This window comes from Taudactylus pleione, unplaced genomic scaffold (assembly GCF_031769625.1).
Source record: "Taudactylus pleione unplaced genomic scaffold, aTauple2 ptg000450l, whole genome shotgun sequence".
In the NCBI taxonomy this organism is placed as follows: Eukaryota; Metazoa; Chordata; class Amphibia; order Anura; family Myobatrachidae; genus Taudactylus; species Taudactylus pleione.
In genome coordinates, this window is record NW_028284852.1 from 95,770 (window position 1) to 114,191 (window position 18,422).

General features: G+C 47.4%; 1 protein-coding gene across 1 annotated transcript in view; it reads right to left on the reverse strand.

The window, feature by feature from the left end:
- LOC148505570 (trafficking protein particle complex subunit 9) overlaps window positions 1–18,422 on the reverse strand; it is a 361,954-nt gene that overhangs the window by 52,965 nt on the left and 290,567 nt on the right. The window contains exon 18 of the mRNA XM_088448050.1: window positions 2,130–2,272. Within this exon, the coding sequence (XP_088304176.1) occupies window positions 2,130–2,272 (143 nt within the window). The remainder of the gene's footprint in view (window positions 1–2,129; window positions 2,273–18,422) is intronic.

The window sequence follows — 18,422 nt, forward strand, 5'->3', positions numbered from 1 at the left end:
GCATAAATTACACAAACACATAAATATATACACACACAAGTCACACATACATTACACACACACAAATATATACACACACAAGTCACACATACATTACACACACACAAATATATACACACACAAGTCACACATACATTACACACACACAAATATATACACACACAAGTCACACATACATTACACACAAATATATACACACACAAGTCACACATACATTACACACACAAATATATACACACACAAGTCACACATATATTACACACACACAAATATATACACACACAAGTCACACACACAAATATATACACACAAAAGTCACACATACATTACACACACACACAAATATATACACACACAAGTCACACATACATTACACACACACACACATATACACACAAGTCACACATACATTACACACACAAATATATACACACACAAGTCACACATACATTACACACACACAAATATATACACACACAAGTCACACATACATTACACACACACAAATATATACACACACAAGTCACACATACATTACACACAAATATATACACACACAAGTCACACATACATTACACACACAAATATATACACACACAAGTCACACATATATTACACACACACAAATATATACACACACAAGTCATACACACAAATATATACACACAAAAGTCACACATACATTACACACACACACAAATATATACACACACAAGTCACACATACATTACACACACACACACACATATACACACAAGTCACACATACATTACACACACAAATATATACACACACAAGTCACACATACATTACACACACACAAATATATACACACACAAGTCACACATACATTACACACACACAAATATATACACACACAAGTCACACATACATTACACACACACACACAAATATATACACACACAAGTCACACATACATTACACACACACAAATATATACACACACAAGTCACACATACATTACACACACACACACAAATATATACACACACAAGTCACACATACATTACACACACACAAATATATACACACGCACACATATATACACACAAGTCACACATACAGTACACACACACACATATACACACACAAGTCACACATACATTACACACAAATATATACACACAAGTCACACATACATTACACACACAAGTCACACATACATTACACACAAAAATGTATACACACACAAGTCACACATACATTACACACACACACACAAATATATACACACACAAGTCACACATACATTACACACACACAAATATATACACACACAAGTCACACATACATTACACACACACACAAATATATACACACACAAGTCACACATACATTACACACACACACACAAATATATACACACACAAGTCACACATACATTACACACACACACAAATATATACACACACAAGTCACACATACATTACACACACACACACTTACCTTGCACCATGTCATTAGGCTCCTCCCCCTAGTGGCAAAATGCAGCGATTCGCAGGTCAATCAGGAGTGGGCAGAGCCAAATGATGTGATTCTAATGGAATTACATATTGGCTCCGCCTCCTCCTGATTGACCCGCGTATGGTGGAATTTTTCCGCGAGGTGGACGGAGCTTAAAAACATGTTGTCAGAAACCCCCCTTAGTGCGCTACTCCCTCTCCCTACCTATATTTGTACCCCCTATTCCCTTTTGAATTCTATAATAAGCGTGAATTAGGAAACTAAATTTAATATCAACATAATACAATTTCTATGCCGCCGGCAAATAGTGGTACGAGGGGTTCAATACTGACACTGTGGAAATCCCCTCTATCAGACTTCCACCTGTTACCTGAACCGTAATTTATTCTGTGTGGGCAAGATTTTCATTTCTGAGGTTTGAAATTTATTATTATTACTTTATTTATTAAGTTTCTTATATAGCGCAGCATATTCCGTTGCGCTTTACAAATGGAAACATTTATAGAACAAAACAGGGTAATAAAAGACAGATCTATAGGTAGGAAGGCCCTGCTCGCAAGCTTACAATCTAAAGGCAAGCTTACAATGTAAAGATGTGGGGGAAAGGGGGGGTATCAAGACAGGGGCAGAGGGGAGAGTCTCACCTGGTTGCAGGAAGAGTGCTGACCCGGGTGAAAAACACAGAGGGTTCTATGTCCACATGCAGGCCGAGGGAGAGGTTCCTGTAATAGCCTTCTGCGTGGCCTGGTCCTCCCGAGTATTTGAAATTCAAAATCCCTTCAAGAGTCTGCAGAGAGAAGGGAAAGGAGTGAGACTACTCCTACTGTATAATGCAACACTACAGTACACTACTGCTTCGCATCCGAACCCACCCCAGGGTGTCCACCTTCACACGATATTAACTTATTGCCTAGTACACACCTTACTGTAACTTTTACTAAGCAAATTTTGTATCTAACTTTCTTCTATAAGTTTTAGAGGTCTACGGGGCTAATTCAGCGGTACAAGCAAGTGCACGGCTGAATGCAGATTCCCGATTATCGTGAATCAGCGCGTGCGTAGGAACCATCTGTGAGTGTGCAGAATGGGTCCTGCTAACACGCACGCTAGCCCTTGAATGCTTCCGCCTGATTGACAGGCAGAGGCATTTAAGGGGCGGGGACGGGGGCCGTTCCTGGAAACGCCCATGTATAATTGCAAGGACGCAATTGCAAAACGCTGACAGCCGCACGCCCGGCACTTTAGTCAGAGAAAGCCGGTTCTCGCGCCTAAACGCCCAGGTTAAGTCGTGATAACCGGCATTCACCGACCAATTCCCCACAAGGCACACAGCGTGCTGTATTGAATAGCTCCCTCCCGCGGCTATTCATTGTCGCATTGAATTGAATTCGGGCCCATAGAGAGAGAAAGTGGACAGAGATAAAGTACCAACCAGTCAGCTCCTATCACTTTACAAAAATGATAGTTAGGAGCCGATTGGTTGGTACTTTATCTCAATCCATTTTATCTTTCTCCAAGGCTTAGTACATTAGACTCCTTAGTAAATCAATTATCACATATTTTATACCTTGAGATGTATCATTTGTCATTCACATGGCCTCCATCAACTTTTAACAATGCTTTTACTTTACTTTCTAGCTTATTTTTGCTTTTCAGCAATGTCTTTATATCATCAGTGTTGTTTGTTTTTGTTGCCATGGGATACACAATTATGCCGAGCTCAATTGTCATGAAATAACAGCTTTGGGTCATATTTCACAGAAAAAAAAAATTCTGCCTGCTCATATAAAGATATGGCTGAAAGGCAGAGAAGGAAGGTAGCCGACAAGCGCAGCGTATTATTAAAGGTTGCAGTAAGACGTCTGCATGACAATAAATTAATCCGAAAGGTGGAAAATCTCTTTATGGCAATTATGTCCAAATATCGCACACTGACAGCAAACACTATTTCCTGAATTATCAGGAGACGCATCTTTCTTAGGCTTAGATTTTATATTCTGCCTCTTTTCCCTAAGAGAATATTTCACTAACAAAACAACATATGTTACACGATGGAACATGTCATCCAGAAAGACGTAAGGCTTGGCTGTAACAAGCCGCGTATTCCTGACACGCAGGTTTGACGTTACCTTCGTCTTCCGTTCTCAGCTCCACTGTTACTTTATGACAATTAAGGGGAAGAGTAATAGACTCAAAATGTAACTGTACTTTATGCTGAACCAACAGAGCACTAATCCCTCTCTGCTAAGACAACATAATACATTATCGGGCAATTTACTGTCGTTTTCTAGCCATTCCTCAGGGATAATGTGCACATTAACGTATCAGTAGTACTGGGTCGCTTTTTATTCACTATCAATTTTTACATTTTACCTGAAAACGCATCAATCTCATCAAGAAAGCAAACGTTGAACAGGAACAATGTATCACACAAAGGGGGGAGAGAACCTGTAGGAACCCAGCTTTACTTTTCCCAGTGGCAAATGCAGGATTTCTAGAAGGGGGTTTCCAAATGCTTGATTTTAGAGTGTGTGGCCAGTCCATGAAGAGGGCATAGTTAGTACTTAACCAGCTTTAATATGCATCATACAAAGTGTATTATGTGTAATAATTCCAGCATATACAGGGCCAGCGATCACAGTAAGCCATTAGATGTGGCAGTAGGGCCATCCTGCCTGAGCTGAATGTATTTATTTTAAATGTGGTCACCATTCCAGAGTATTGGAGCAAGTCTGGGAGCCTGTAGGAGCAGCAGAAGAACCTAGCACTGCCCTGGACATATATGTACATATTGGGCTCTATAGCAGTGCATCCCTAACAGTGCATGTTTTCCAGATATCCTATTTGGTGCACAGGTTATTTAATACTGGCTGATACATGTTAAACGATCCACAGGTGGTGGTAATTATTTCATTTGTGATAAAGAGCAGAGAATATGCAGCGCTAGTAAAATTATATTACTATTTCTATTGTGGTCACGGTGTTTGCTGGGGAGGGGGGTTTCCAGGCAGACGGAAACCCCCCCTGTGTTTGCCTATGTTTCCCTCGCTATAACCTGCTCTTCCAGAATCTCCTTATAGTAAGTGAAGAAAACATCATCACATATGAACCATTCTGTCCTTGTTTTTATAGCTCTTGTTCTTTGCTAGAAACTCAGGGGTAAAGCTGGCTACACACTAGACGATATATAGGACGATTTGTCATTTTGAGCCGAATTGGAATGACATATCGTCTCACGTGTATGCACTTTTGCGCGCTCCCGTCTGTTTCTCGCATCTTCTCATCTGCTGTGCTGCACGGCAGATGAGAAGAGATCTGTAACGATTTTGAGCAAATCGTGAAGTGTGTACAGCCAACCGGACGGCTAGGTGATAGGTCGTTCCGATCTGGGCTCTGAAGACGTCAACTCAGCCACTCCCATGTCCTCTTCCTACAGTCGGCTCATGGCATGCTGTTTATTTCACATTATTTACATTTTCCAGAATCATTGGAGGATTGCATGGCGTGTATGCACTATATAATTTGTTCTGGCGATGAAAAGAATTCGGAACGACCATCGCGTCATTTGCGGTCACATCGCCGCACGTCTACCCTGCCCGGGCGGAAGTGGACCGAACCCCGGGCTGCCGCCAGGCAGGCAGCACCACAGCGGGGGTACGGAGTTGCGGCTGCTGTTAGGGATGGGGCTGGGGACAGAGGAAGATGAGGGAGGCTGGGGCAGAGGAATGTGAAGGAGGCTGGGGGTAGAAGGTGAAGGAGGCTGGAGGCAGAGGAAGGTGATGTGGGCTGGGGCAGAAGGTGACGGGCTGGAAGCAAAGCAAAGTGAAGGGGCAGAGGAAGATGAGGGAGGCTAGGGCAGAGGAAAACGATGGGGGCTGGAGCAGAAGGTGACAGGGGCTGGAAGCAAAGCAAGGTGAAGGGGCAGAGGAAGATGAGGGAGGCTGGGGCAGAGGAAAACGATGGGGGCTGGAGCAGAAGGTGACAGGGGCTGGAAGCAGAGGAAGGTGAAGGGGCAGAGAAAGATGAGGGAGGCTGGGGCAGAGGAAGGTGATGAGGGATGGGGCAGAAGGTGACGGGCTGGAAGCAGAGGAAGGTGAAGGGGCAGAGAAAGATGAGGGAGGCTGGGGCAGAGAAAGTGATGGGGGCTGAGGCAGAAGAAGATGAGGGAGGCTGGGGCAGAGGAAGGTGATGGCGGCTGGAGCAGAAGGTGACGAGCAGGAAGCAGAGGAAGGTGAAGGAGCAGAGAAAGATGAGGGAGGCTGGGGCAAAGAAAGTGATGGGGGCTGGGGCAGAAGAAGATGAGGGAGGCTGTGGCAGAGGAAGGTGATTGCGGCTGGGGCAGAAGGTGACGGGCTGGAAGCAAAGCAAGGTGAAGGGGCAGAGGAAGATGAAGGAGGCTGGGGCAGAGGAAAGTGATGGGGGCTGGGGCAGAAGGTGACATGGGCTGGAAGCAGAGGAAGGCATTGGTGGCTGGGGATGGAGGAAGATGATGGGGCTGGGGATGGAGGAAGGTGATGGGGCTGGGGATGGAGGAAGGTGATGGGGCTGGGGATGGAGGAAGGTGATGGGGGGCTGGGGGCAGAAGGTGGTAGGAGCTGGGGACTGAGGATGGAGAAAGGTGACGGGGGGCTTTTGGGCTGAGGATTGTGATGAGAGGCTGAATTTGAGGAAGGTGATGAGAGGCTGAATTTGAGGAAGGTGATGAGAGGCTGAATTTGAGGAAGGTGATGAGAGGCTGAATTTGAGGAAGGTGATGAGAGGCTGAATTTGAGGAAGGTGATGAGAGGCTGAATTTGAGGAAGGCGATGAGAGGCTGAGGACTGAGGATCGCTGGCTGCAGACACCATCCCTCCTACCCCTGAGGCATCCACAGCACTGACATCCAGAAGACCTTGAAAGAGACGGCAGAGAATAACTACAGCCTGCATCACCAGTGACAGAGAGACAGTGTGGCAAGTCATAGGCCCTCATTCAGCTTTAGCGACCGACCAGGTTGATGGCCACGATGGTCAAGACCATCGCGACCATCGGGGCTTGCGACGAGACCCTTGAGGTTGGGTCTCGGCAACCGCAAGCCCCAGGGAGCTTCCTGCTCTGATCAATCACTGCTGATGTCAGTGCGGCCATCCACAAGACGGCATGCGTTCCTTAAGGAACGCCTCCGTTTCTGAAACCACCCCCACCTACTAAACGGGGCGAGCTGTCGATCAACATCGACCGCCGCCCCGATGGTAGTGAGCCCCAGAGCGAGAGAATTTCTCTCTCGCTCCGGGGCTTGCGCACACGCAGTGCGGCCGCTGCACATGCGTAGGGCCTAAACATCGACCTGCTTGCGAGCATGTCTGAATGAGGTCCATAGTGTATTATTACTGTATGTAACGGCTGGCATATCTTTTAGGTAACATTATCATGCGTCACATATCACACATGCAGGGGAGGGATGTGCGGGATCGGGGGGGTAGTGAGAAGGTGGGGACCCCTGAGACATCAGTGTACCGGGCCCCAACATTTCTGTTGCCGGCCCTGTGGATACCTGTGCCACAATAGACTCCATGCCTATGTAGTGAATTGCATTTAACTGGACTAACCATATCGGGAACCAGCTTATCTTTGTGAGTTCCTGATGTATATTTAAAATATATGAGAGTTTATAATAAAAATATACAGGGAATGTTTGGTTACACAAATTGTACAATACCATGTTCTTTTTTTTTTTTGCAGACCTTAAACCTACATAGCACCATACAGCCAAAACATGTCCATATTGCTGTGCCAAGGTGCAGTGGCGTAACTAGGGCAGGGAGAGCGAGGTGCGTGCCCTGGGCGCCGTGGGACCGGCGCCCACGGTACCGGCCCGCCCGCCCTAGTTAGCCAGTGTAGCGCCAACCGCAAAGAGTGCGGTCAGCGCTACACATTTACACAGGACCGGCGCTAGGCTTCCAGCGCCGGTCCTGTGCTGCACAGCTGAGCCCGTTCCCTCCCCCTGAGCGCTTGCCCAATAGCGCTAGGAGGCGGGCTCAGGCTGTGCATAACACACGCATCGCCGCCAGATAGACTCTCATTGACTGCTTCCGTCCGGCTCCTGCAGTGGGTAATGGGACAGACGTCATGACATCACGACGTCTCTCCCATAATGTTGAGCGCGCCAGCCCGGGAGGACTGGCGGGCGGCGGCGGCAGGAGCGGTGTCGCGGTCCGTAGCAGCAGCGTGGATTCAGGTAAGTATATTTTTATATATATATTTTTTTTTTAAACCTGTGTGCACTACTGGGGGTACAACGGGGGAGGGGAGTGGCTACTACTGGGGGCACCATTATTGGGAGGACCTCTACTGGGGGGGGGCTACTACTGGGGGCACTTAATCGGGAGGGGGAACCTCTACTGGGGACTACTACTTGGGGGGGAGAACTACCACTGGGGGCATTATAAAATGGGCCTACTACTAGAGGCACTGCACTGGGGGGACCACTACTGGGGGCAATAATAGGAAGGGCCACTACAGGGAGCACTGGATAGGGGGGACCACTACTGGGTGCCTGCATAAGGGGACCACTACTGGGAAAACTGCATAGGGGGAGGGGGGGGGGACTACTGCTGGGGGCACTATATAAAGGGCACTGCATAGGGAGGGTGGACTACTACTGGGGTCACTATATAAAGGGCACTGCATAAGGGGGAACACTACATGGGGCACTGCATTTGGGGGGCCACTACTGGGGGTACTGAGAAAGGGGAACTAATTGGGGGCTGTATAAGGGGGACCACTACTGGGGATACTGTATAAGGGGCCTGCATAAGAGGGACCACAACTGCATACTGGGGGTACTGTATAAGGGGTACTACTGGGGTTAAGGTGCATATGGATAGGAATGTTCAGTGTGAAAATAAAGGGGTGTGTTATGTTGACATGCCCCATTTTTAAGTGACCATGGCCATTTTTGCCGCGCACACATCGGGGGGGCGATTACCCTTTTCAAATTTGCCCTGGGCTCCAAATACCCTAGTTACGCCACTGCCAAGGTGTGATCAAATTGACACAATTCTGTCTTCTGCCTATTACAACTTCACAGCAGGTTGCATATACTTACATTGTTCTGGCATTGAATTGGAATCGGTAGGTGACGTCAGTAGGTCTGCACAGGGCAGCAACTGGAGTGTGATGTCAGTGGCTCTGCACAGAGGAGCAACCGGAGTGTGATGTCAGTGGCTCTGCACAGAGGAGCAACCGGAGTGTGATGTCAGTGGCTCTGCACAGAGGAGCCACCAGTGGGTGATGTCAGGGACTCTGCACAGGTGAGCAGCCGGTGGGTGATGTCAGTGGATCTGCACAGGTGAGCAGCCGGTGGGTGATGTCAGGGATAGGGGAGCCACCGGTGGGTGATGCCAGTACAATCATGCTGGAGACTGATCTGGAGGTGTTCAGAGTTTTTCAAGGCATTAGGAGTGTTAGTATAGGTGTTAATATGATCCCATAGGCTTGGCAGCATGCGGGTCACAGAGCGTCACAATGATTCAACACATAAGTAAAACTATTAAAGAATCTCCAAAATCACCTAGAGCTAGGAAGACCAGACATATCAATGAGTAGGTGATATATAGGATCAATCAACGTCAGGAAATGATGGGCTGAGGCTGGCTCCGTCACATAAAGAACATGAAAAGGTTAAATAGAAACCTTTTATGAAAACTTGCATGAACAGTATGAGACATATTCCTCAGTGATACTAAACGTCAGGAGGCAGAAATCACTATTTTACTTGTATCGTGGGATAAATATGACAAATCGTTACTGTTACAACCCCCCCCAGCCAACCCTTGTGCCCCTTCCTGCCCGCTAGCGCAGAAGTATAACCAAAGAGAGACCCTCCCTTTCTTTCATCTCCCCTATAGCTATTATCCACTACACAGAACACAACGGTTCTGGAGAAACGGAGATAACGATCTTTTTATTTATTTATTTAACAAAGCACATAGTTGTCCAAACAACTGAGGTCACTACTGCATTTAGTCTTTGGCGGCTCGATCCCCGTTTACACCGCAGGCAGGACCCGGGGTATTTCCGGGGCTTACCTCTACATGCGCTTGGTGATTACATCATCACCAGGAAATACTGTGAACATGCGGCTGACATGGTGTACCAGTTTCCATCGAGTCTTACCCGCGTAAAACCCTGCCCGAGACCAGAGAAGAAATGCCATGTCAGTTGACCCGGGATTTTTTTTTTTCCTGTGAGCCTTTTCCACTGAGCGGCGACCGGGTTGATACGGCAATAACCCAGGTTTTTGCGGCGGTGGAAAAGAGGTATAAGACCGCGGAACGCTAGTAACTAGGTTACTGAGAACATGATCCACAAACACTATATTTGTCTGAAGAATAGAATGAAACTAAGAGGGGTATTCAATATGGGAGCGAAAAGTCCGTGCTGGACTTTTCGCTCCACATCGGAGATTTTTCAGGGCGCGCGCCCGCTTTATCCCCGTATTCAATATAAAATCTACGAAAACGGGACCTGGCGAAGTGGGATTTGCGATAAACTACAAAATTTTCCTGGAAAAAATTGTAGGACCCCCCTAAAGTTGTAAAAACATGGGGAATCACAATGGGTACCCCCGTTTTAGCCTGCAAATGAAAGTCGAGGATTTAAATAGCCGCAGCAGGTGCTTTTTCCCGACATTGAAGAAGTGTTGCAGAAGAGCACAGGTTATTTTTTTTTCGTTTTTTTAAGTGGTCCCATCAAATTTGGGGTACATGAAAATGGGTACTAGCATATTTTTATGTCCCTTAAGATTGGAAGCTTGCGAGTAGGGCCTTCCTACCTATATATCTGTTTGTTATTATCCAGTTTTGTTCTATTAATATTCCAATTGTAAAGCGCAACGGAATATGCTGCGCTATATAAGAAACTGTTAATAAATAAATAAATAAATAAATAAATGTCCCTAAAATAAGTTTTTACAAATTCTGCAACTATGCACCTGCCGCTAATAGCCTATTCTAGAATACACCTGCCGCATACTTGCAGAATAGCCCTGAACCTATTTCCCTATTTTTAAACACTTTTTTCCCCAAAAAAAATTTCACCCCAATTTTTAAATTAATTTTTTGGGGTGTCCCTATTTTTTTTTTATTATTTTTTTTTTTGACATAGTTCTTTTTAAAATATTATTCCCAGGGGTGCAGGCTATTTTTTTTAAGCCTGCACCCCTATACCCTAATTCTGCACTTTTTTTCGCCACCTATTCAGTGGTGAAAAGTTATCCCCGTTTTTTTTCAAAGACTTTTCAAACCTGCGAAAAGTCTTTGAAATTGAATACGGTGTAAAACCAAATGACGTCATAGGTGCGATATTAACGCAAAAACTGAGTTTTCGACTCCATATTAAATTCCCCTATAAATATTAAAACTTCACAGTGGTGAAATATTATTTTTATCAACTTCGAATGATTGAAATTGAGAATTCACTAATTAAATGTACATTGGTCAGAAGTGTTTTCAGAATATATTACTATTTTTTCACTCAGATCAATTCCTTCTTTCTTTTGCAATTTCCATTCCCCAGCCATGCCGAGCCTCACAATATGTAATACATCATCCCAAAATCAATGTGTTTGTTTCCTTTCATTTCCAAGACAATTTAAAAACCAGAACAAAAACTAAAAAAGTTTTCTTTAAAATCAACAATATAAATCACATCCCCCGACTCTCATGGTCTCTAGAACTGCTCCCCTCTAGACTTCCCACCCCCCCTCTATCATCCTGAGACCACAGTGTGATTACAACAGCATTGCTAATCCTTTAACTGGTCACCTATCAATACCGCTATGTGCCTGTCTACATCAATCGTTAGCCGGAATTTTAACTCATGAATTGCAGTTATGGAGGTCAATGACGAATCATGGCCTTTAGAATAGGACAATTGTTTTTCTCGTATAAAATCTAGCAGTGTTGTGACTAGCACCGACAACTACGACAAGCTGATTATCAATGATCTATGGAGGATGGGGCAAACGTGCCGTAATGTACTGCAATTACATAGGTGAAACAGCGCTCATCTACAGCAGGGGTGGGCTAAAAAAAAGTGAATCTGTTCCACCAATCCAATCTGTGGAGTTGGAACTGGGGCGTGGCTGCAGCACTAAGGCGTATTCTAAAGCCTCAAGCGGCACAGCGTGTCCTGGTCTTGGTGAGCGCTCTCTCAGGACTCCGTTACATTGTCCCTGCGTTAAGGCTCTTCAAGGCAAGCTTCACATTGAAGTGAAGCGAAGGGAATGCTGGTCAGGAATTGGGCCTGACTGAGTCGGATGCAAAAGGAAATGGCGATGGATATCGTGGATTCAGCATACTGCGCATGCGATAAAGAGAGAAATAGGTGACTGCTAGCGCATGCCGGTTGAATCATCTGTCATCACAATCAGTGGGCGGCAACCATGGAACTGCTCTGTCGGAGGAGTGTCATGGGGGTAATTACGTGCGTATAAGTCGGCTTCTGCACTCTATCATAGCGTGCGGACAGATATTGGACGTCTGTGTCAGTCCATATACTAATAATGACCGTTTCAGCGGTATATGTAAAAATAGTGGGTGGGATAGACTTGCAGAGACACGGATCTTCAGTATTTACGGGCAAATTACAGCATTAGCAAAGGAAGTGAATAGCCTGCTTTACGTACGGCCGCAGATATGTGCGACTTATGCTGGGTACACATTTAGAGAAATTTTGAACGATTTGCTAGAGTCCGACAGGCCGGAACGACAAATCGTTGAAATCGTCAAGTGAGTACCCATAATGTCGGGCGGTGCGCGCTCCTGTGGGGTTGTCAGCTGCATCATCAGGTCGGCACTACATACAGCTCAACCTGACGATATGACTGATGACCCCATGCAGCGGGATGCGTCAGAGCTAGGCATATCAGGCAGACAGGCACCAGATTGTCTAATGTGTACCGGCCGCCCAATGTGTTGGCCAATATGTAATAAAGTCCCCGGTTTAGGGTTCTGCCTGTTCGTTCAGGCTTATCTCTTGAACCACTGGACAGATTTTGATGGGGGTTTCACTATTCTATAGAGCATTGGTTGAGGAAGGTTTAGGTGTATGGACCATTCATCTGTGACAAAAGGGAGAGGGAGTCGAGCATTGGCGATTTTAGTGAAGCAAAGTCACAGAAAAAAAAAAACTGCACCAAGCTGCAGTATAAGAACTGGCCATGGTGCTGAAACAGCAAGAGACAGGGAGAGCCAATCAGATCTAGCAATGTGCCCTATCGATTAGCAGCAGCCTAGAGAGAGGAGGGAGTCAAGGACTGAGCAGGGTCACATCTGAGACAGACAGAGAGTTAGAGACGGCCTCCAACGAACCCATGGAGATGAACTGATGCAGACACAGTAGCCAGAAACGAACCAGGAGAGACATAGCTATCAGGAAATTAATAAAAAAACAAAAAACTATTAGATCACCATCGAATGATTTCCATTTGATTGTGGCAAACATCGGACCGCCAACACCAAATGGTAAAACCACCACCATCGGAACAAAAACATTGATGGTTAGTAACCATCAGATTCCAATATCCATCCCTACGCTGAACCTGCAGACAGACTCTGGTCACCTCTCCTCCACCGTGAAGTGCTCCCTCTCCAACGCGATGCTTCCACTCAGCCACACACCCTCGGAGAACAGGAGGCACCTCCCATGGAAGTTACCGCTGTTCTCGGCCATAGATACCACGGCAAGGAAGCCCAGAAAATACAGGGTACATTGTGAGGAGAGGACATTGCTCATTGCCATGTTCGGCAGGCAGGGAGGGGTGCGCATGAAGGCTGCTGAAATATGCACAGGTGCCCCAAGCCTCAGGGACATGCTGCTGGCAATGCTTACGGTAGCTGCAAAACAAATCTCTCATCCATGATCATCCTCCCCTTCCCAGCACATCTCAGTGCCCGGGCCCCAGCCAGCTGCAGGGTGGCAGCAGAGGGGGTTGTGGTGACACTGGTGAGATGCAGGGGGCAGCAGTGAGAAGCAGGGGGTTGTGGTGACATGGCACAGGTGCGAAGCCGGGGCAGGCCGTCAGTACAGGATCATTTGCAAACATAATTTTCCCACTATCAACATTAAAGCGCAGTTATTAGCAGTGCTGGATTTGTCACTAAACTCGTGCCTAGGGGCGACACAGCTGCCTCCTTGCATCAGAGCATTCAAGTTCCCCAATTGAGCCATAGCTATTTGGATACAGAACAAAGGCCCTCATTCAGAGCCGTACGCTCTGAGCAGAGCGCACGCTCTGCATGAGGGCCGGGCTCCATTTTCATGGAGCGTCCTCCTGGACGCTCGTATAGCTGTGGGTCACCACCCACAGGCTATACGAGCGTGCATTTTGATGGCCGCGATGGTCGTGACCATCGCGACCATCGAAATTGCGAGCCGGAGCCTGCGGTTGAGGTTTTCAACCGCAAGCTCCGGAGTGATTTTGGCTCTATCAGAGCCAAAATCACTCCCACTGACATCACTAGTGATGTCAGTGGGCCGGCTTCTGACGGGAGGCGTTCCCGTGGGAACGCCCCCGTCAGGGAGGCACGCCCCCGGCACGCCCACCAAAGGGGGCGTGCTGTCAATCAACATTGACAGCACGCCCCCTTTGATCGGACACAACGAGCGAAGGAAAGTCCTTCGCTCGTCGTGTCTGGCGCATGCGCACGACGGAGCTCCCTCCGTCGTGCGCATGCTCAGTGCAGACCATCGACCCACTTGCGAGCGGACAGCCGCTCGCGAGTGGGTCTGAATCAGGCCCAAAGACCACATCCCCGATGCATCATGGAGTGAGTTGTGACTGACGCACAATAATATTGTGCCTAGGGGCTGCCTATCCAGCGGAGGGTTAGGTTTAGGGCACCCTGGGGGAGATTTAAGGTTAGGCACCCCCCGGTGAGCGTTAGGGTTAGGAGAATGGGGGGTTAGGGTTAGACACCCTTGGGGGGAGGAGGTTAGGGTTAGGCACCCCTAAAGGAGGGTTAGGGAGAGGGGAGGGTTAGCTGTACTTACCTCCGCTGTCGGGATTCCCTCCCTTCGGCCAGTCGCTGTCGGGATTTGAACCGGCGGCTGTATAGCAATACAATCCCATTCCCATCCACCCACCTTTTCTACACACCTTCACCCCCCCCCCAGTTCCTTATTCCTACCCCCACTCACTATCTTCCCTTCTATCTCTTCCAGTCTCTCTCCCCACCACTTCCTCTTAGATAAGTCTCTGTGGTTCAATCTGTGTCACGGATAGAACGTCAGTCTACAACCGCTGTGACTGAATACGCCGGGATGGGTAACATTGTGAGGCACTGGTGGCATTTGGAAGCGTGAGAGGAGGGCGCACGTCTAGCTAAACTGCAAATGTCCTAGACAGACAGCTACCAGCGTTACACTACAAATAATACCACCACTAATCGTACTGAGAACCTACTGAAGAGATGGACGTGTTGCCGATGTTTACGCAATTGAGCAATGTTTTGCTAAAGCACGTGCGCAACAAATCCATAAATCCTGCCCTATGCCGTTCGTAATTGCCTACGGGATCACCAACATTTGAGAAGGGGTTTGGGATCCATGGGCGTATCAGGGTGGAGGTGACCTAAAGTGATCGCACAAAAGGGCCGTTTCATGGACGTGGCTGGGAACGCTGTTTCGCTCTAAATCGCAACTCCACAGCTTCGGAGGCCATGTTTAGTAGAATTAGAGGAGAGTCGCTAGATCAGACCCTAGGCTACCGTAAATGTGGATGGTGCGGCCGATGTTGTGTCGATGTTGGAGTGTTTACAGTCTCCATCACAAATGCAGAGACCACGCAGCCCGAAAGAGGGCGCCACGGAGCTCGTACACACTCCATCACATCGCCCCGCACAAAGGGAAGGCGGAGATTGGCATTTGCATATTACCGCAACCGCTAACGAGACGCGAACCCTGACAAAACTCTGTGCCCTTTAAAGTGTAACTACCGATGACAAGGAAAGAGGTTGCTCGCACGCACGGAAAAGGTGGTGCGCTGCGCACGCATCAGGACAAGCGCACAGTCACATTAGCATTCCATAATCTATTCGCATTCGGAGCTGCGCGTGGCTCAATCAGTCGCACGCCTGATTTAATGAACGCTTTCATTCCACTGCGCAGACCTGTTTGTTATATTACAATGCGTGTGGACATGTTACATACTGTAACAGGCTGTAAAGTAAATCCTATCTGACCCTAAATTACATTATTTACTAAAGGTCAATTTTGATCGATTTAAAAACGATGAAATCTATAAAATTCTGGCGCTAAATCACACATTTTCTAACAGACAATTTTTGAAATTTTTTTTTTTTTAAGTATTCGTAATTGTGTGATTTAGCCCCAGACACTCATCGATGTTAAAATCTACCTTTATACCCCTGGGTGTCAGGTGTTCGTTTTCCACGAATGGTCACCCTGCGGGCACCTGCTTGGATAAGGCTGTGTGATTTCCTGAGTGCAATATACTCAGCGCTCGCAGCTTCCCCATCTCGCTGCGGAGAGCCGATAGGCTGCGAGACCTTAGAGCATGTGCGATTTTTAGCATTTTCCCTCATATTACACTATCCCGGATTTTACGCAAATTTTGCTGGGTCCTTTCGAAAAAACTTTAAAATGGGGGGGGGGGTGAAAAGTCAAAAGGCATCAAGCAGCACCGTTCAGATTGCCTATTCAGAGCGCAATACGTTCCGGGACTCCGCCACGTGCAGGCAGCAGCTCACGCCGCCGATTTTATGGAAACAAAAAAAGTTTCCAGCTGCTGGAGGCAACGACTACTGACAAGAATATATCTGCACATAATTCAATTTCATCCCCTCGTATCTCAGCGTACACCAGCGCCAATTAGGCTACAGACACAGAAACATGATAGATATCTGTTCCGTTTTCATCTGCGCCGGGTAATTAATAAAACCCTGGAGTCATTGGCGCAGTGATTTCAGAGGCGACAACACTTTTCCTGCTGGGCTGGAAATGTAGTAGATTATCAACTCTAAGCTGGAAACACAAATGGCGGCACTAATAACACACAGATGGAAAGAGTTAGTGGGCTACGGCGAACTGAGGGCCTGATTCATTAAGCATCGCTATTCCTAAAGCATACGCAGATGGCTGATTCTTGCGTACTGCGCATGCATCGCCGCGCGTGTGCGCGAGGGCACCACTGCGATCGTACTGCGATCACACAGACCACGGAGAGCCATCGCAGAGTGATTGACAGGCAGCGAGCGTTTGGGGGGAGAGTGGTCGGAGAAACGCAGGCGCGCCTATCCGTTTGAACGCCGTTACATGGGCATGCATAAATTACCCATAAATCAGCTTGAGTACTTATTGCGTGCTACGAGGTTAGCAATTGCTCAGTAAGGTCAGGGCTGCTGTAATTCTGGCCCTGATTCAGAGCCGGACGCTCTGAAAGAGCGCTCGCTCTGAATCTGGGCGTTGTTTTTTGTTTTTTTTGTGCGGCCTCCTAGCTGCTCGCATAGCTGTGAGTGACCACCCAGAGCTATAGCGAGCGGCCAGGATGGTCGCGATGGTCAAGACCATCGCGAACATCGGGCTTGCGACGAGACCCTTGTGGTAGGGCCTCATTCATCGCAAACCCCAGAGAGCTTTCGGCTCGTGATGTCAGTGGGGCCGCCTCCAAACGGCAAGCGTTCCCTCGGAAATGCCTACGTTTGGGCAGCCACCCCCCCGGCCCGCCCACCAAACGGGACGAGCTGTCACTCAACATCGACAGCTCGCCCCCTTTGGTGCGAGACTCGGAGCGACGGATTGCCCGTCGCTAGCCGGGTCTCGCGCATGCGCACGACAGAGCCGGCTCCGTCGTGCGCATACGCTGTGGGCCACCATCGACCCGGTTGCGAGCACTCAGCGCTTGCGACTGGGTCTGAATCAGGCCCTCTGTGCGAGGGGACCGATGGTACTCGATGTTACCGATGTTTATGGAGGTTTGCAAGGTATTACGGATGTGAGATAGCGGTAGTTGGAGGCAGTGGGTGTCTCTATGTCGGCAGTGCGATGGCATTGCGATAGTAATCATTAGCATATTTTTACAGTAGAACTGCGTGCAATTACGGAGTTGCGATCGCAATACTGATCCTTAATGAATCAGGCCCTAAGGCCTTATTTTGTTAGTAAATTAAATATCTGATAGACCTTTTACAAAAGTTGCTCCAGAACACTCGCCCCATGGCGGAATGATTCATCGAGTACATTGTCTAATGTGTATCCGCGATTATACAGTAGATGTGACGTTTCGGCGGCCAACGGCATGCTCATGAATGCGACCAATAAACTATACATTGCGCGGTCGTGCTATATTGTTTTGTATGTATGGCCGATCAATGTATCGTTACATCGGTCGTCCCGTTGGCCATGATCCAGGATAGTCTAATGTATACCCAGCACAACCCTCTGTCCCATGCTCACTGTCTACCCCATGTGTCACTCCTGTCTGTCTGACCTTCCGCTTTAGAATATAAGCTCTCACGAGCAGGGCCCTCTTCCCCTTGTACTTTTCCATCCCTTACTTTACTATTATACACTCCATACTCCTTACAACAGCACCTAATCATGACTTCTACCACCCTGCTACTGTACTTGTTTGAGTATTATGACTGCTATTGCAGCAATGTTTATATACCTTGTACTTGTCCTGCAATGTCTTGTACTGTAAGTCACTGATCTCTTGTTCTGTCTTGTACTGTAAGTCACTGATCTCTTGTTCTGTCTTGTACTGTAAGTCACTCATCTCTTGTCAAAGCTGAATAATTTTAGTACATGTGGCGATAATACTATTAGCACCATGTGATTGCATCTTTCACCATTTCCCATACACACATTAATACACACAATTGCGCTGTTAACTAGTTGCATATTAGCGAATGCATAGGACTTTGTATGAAACC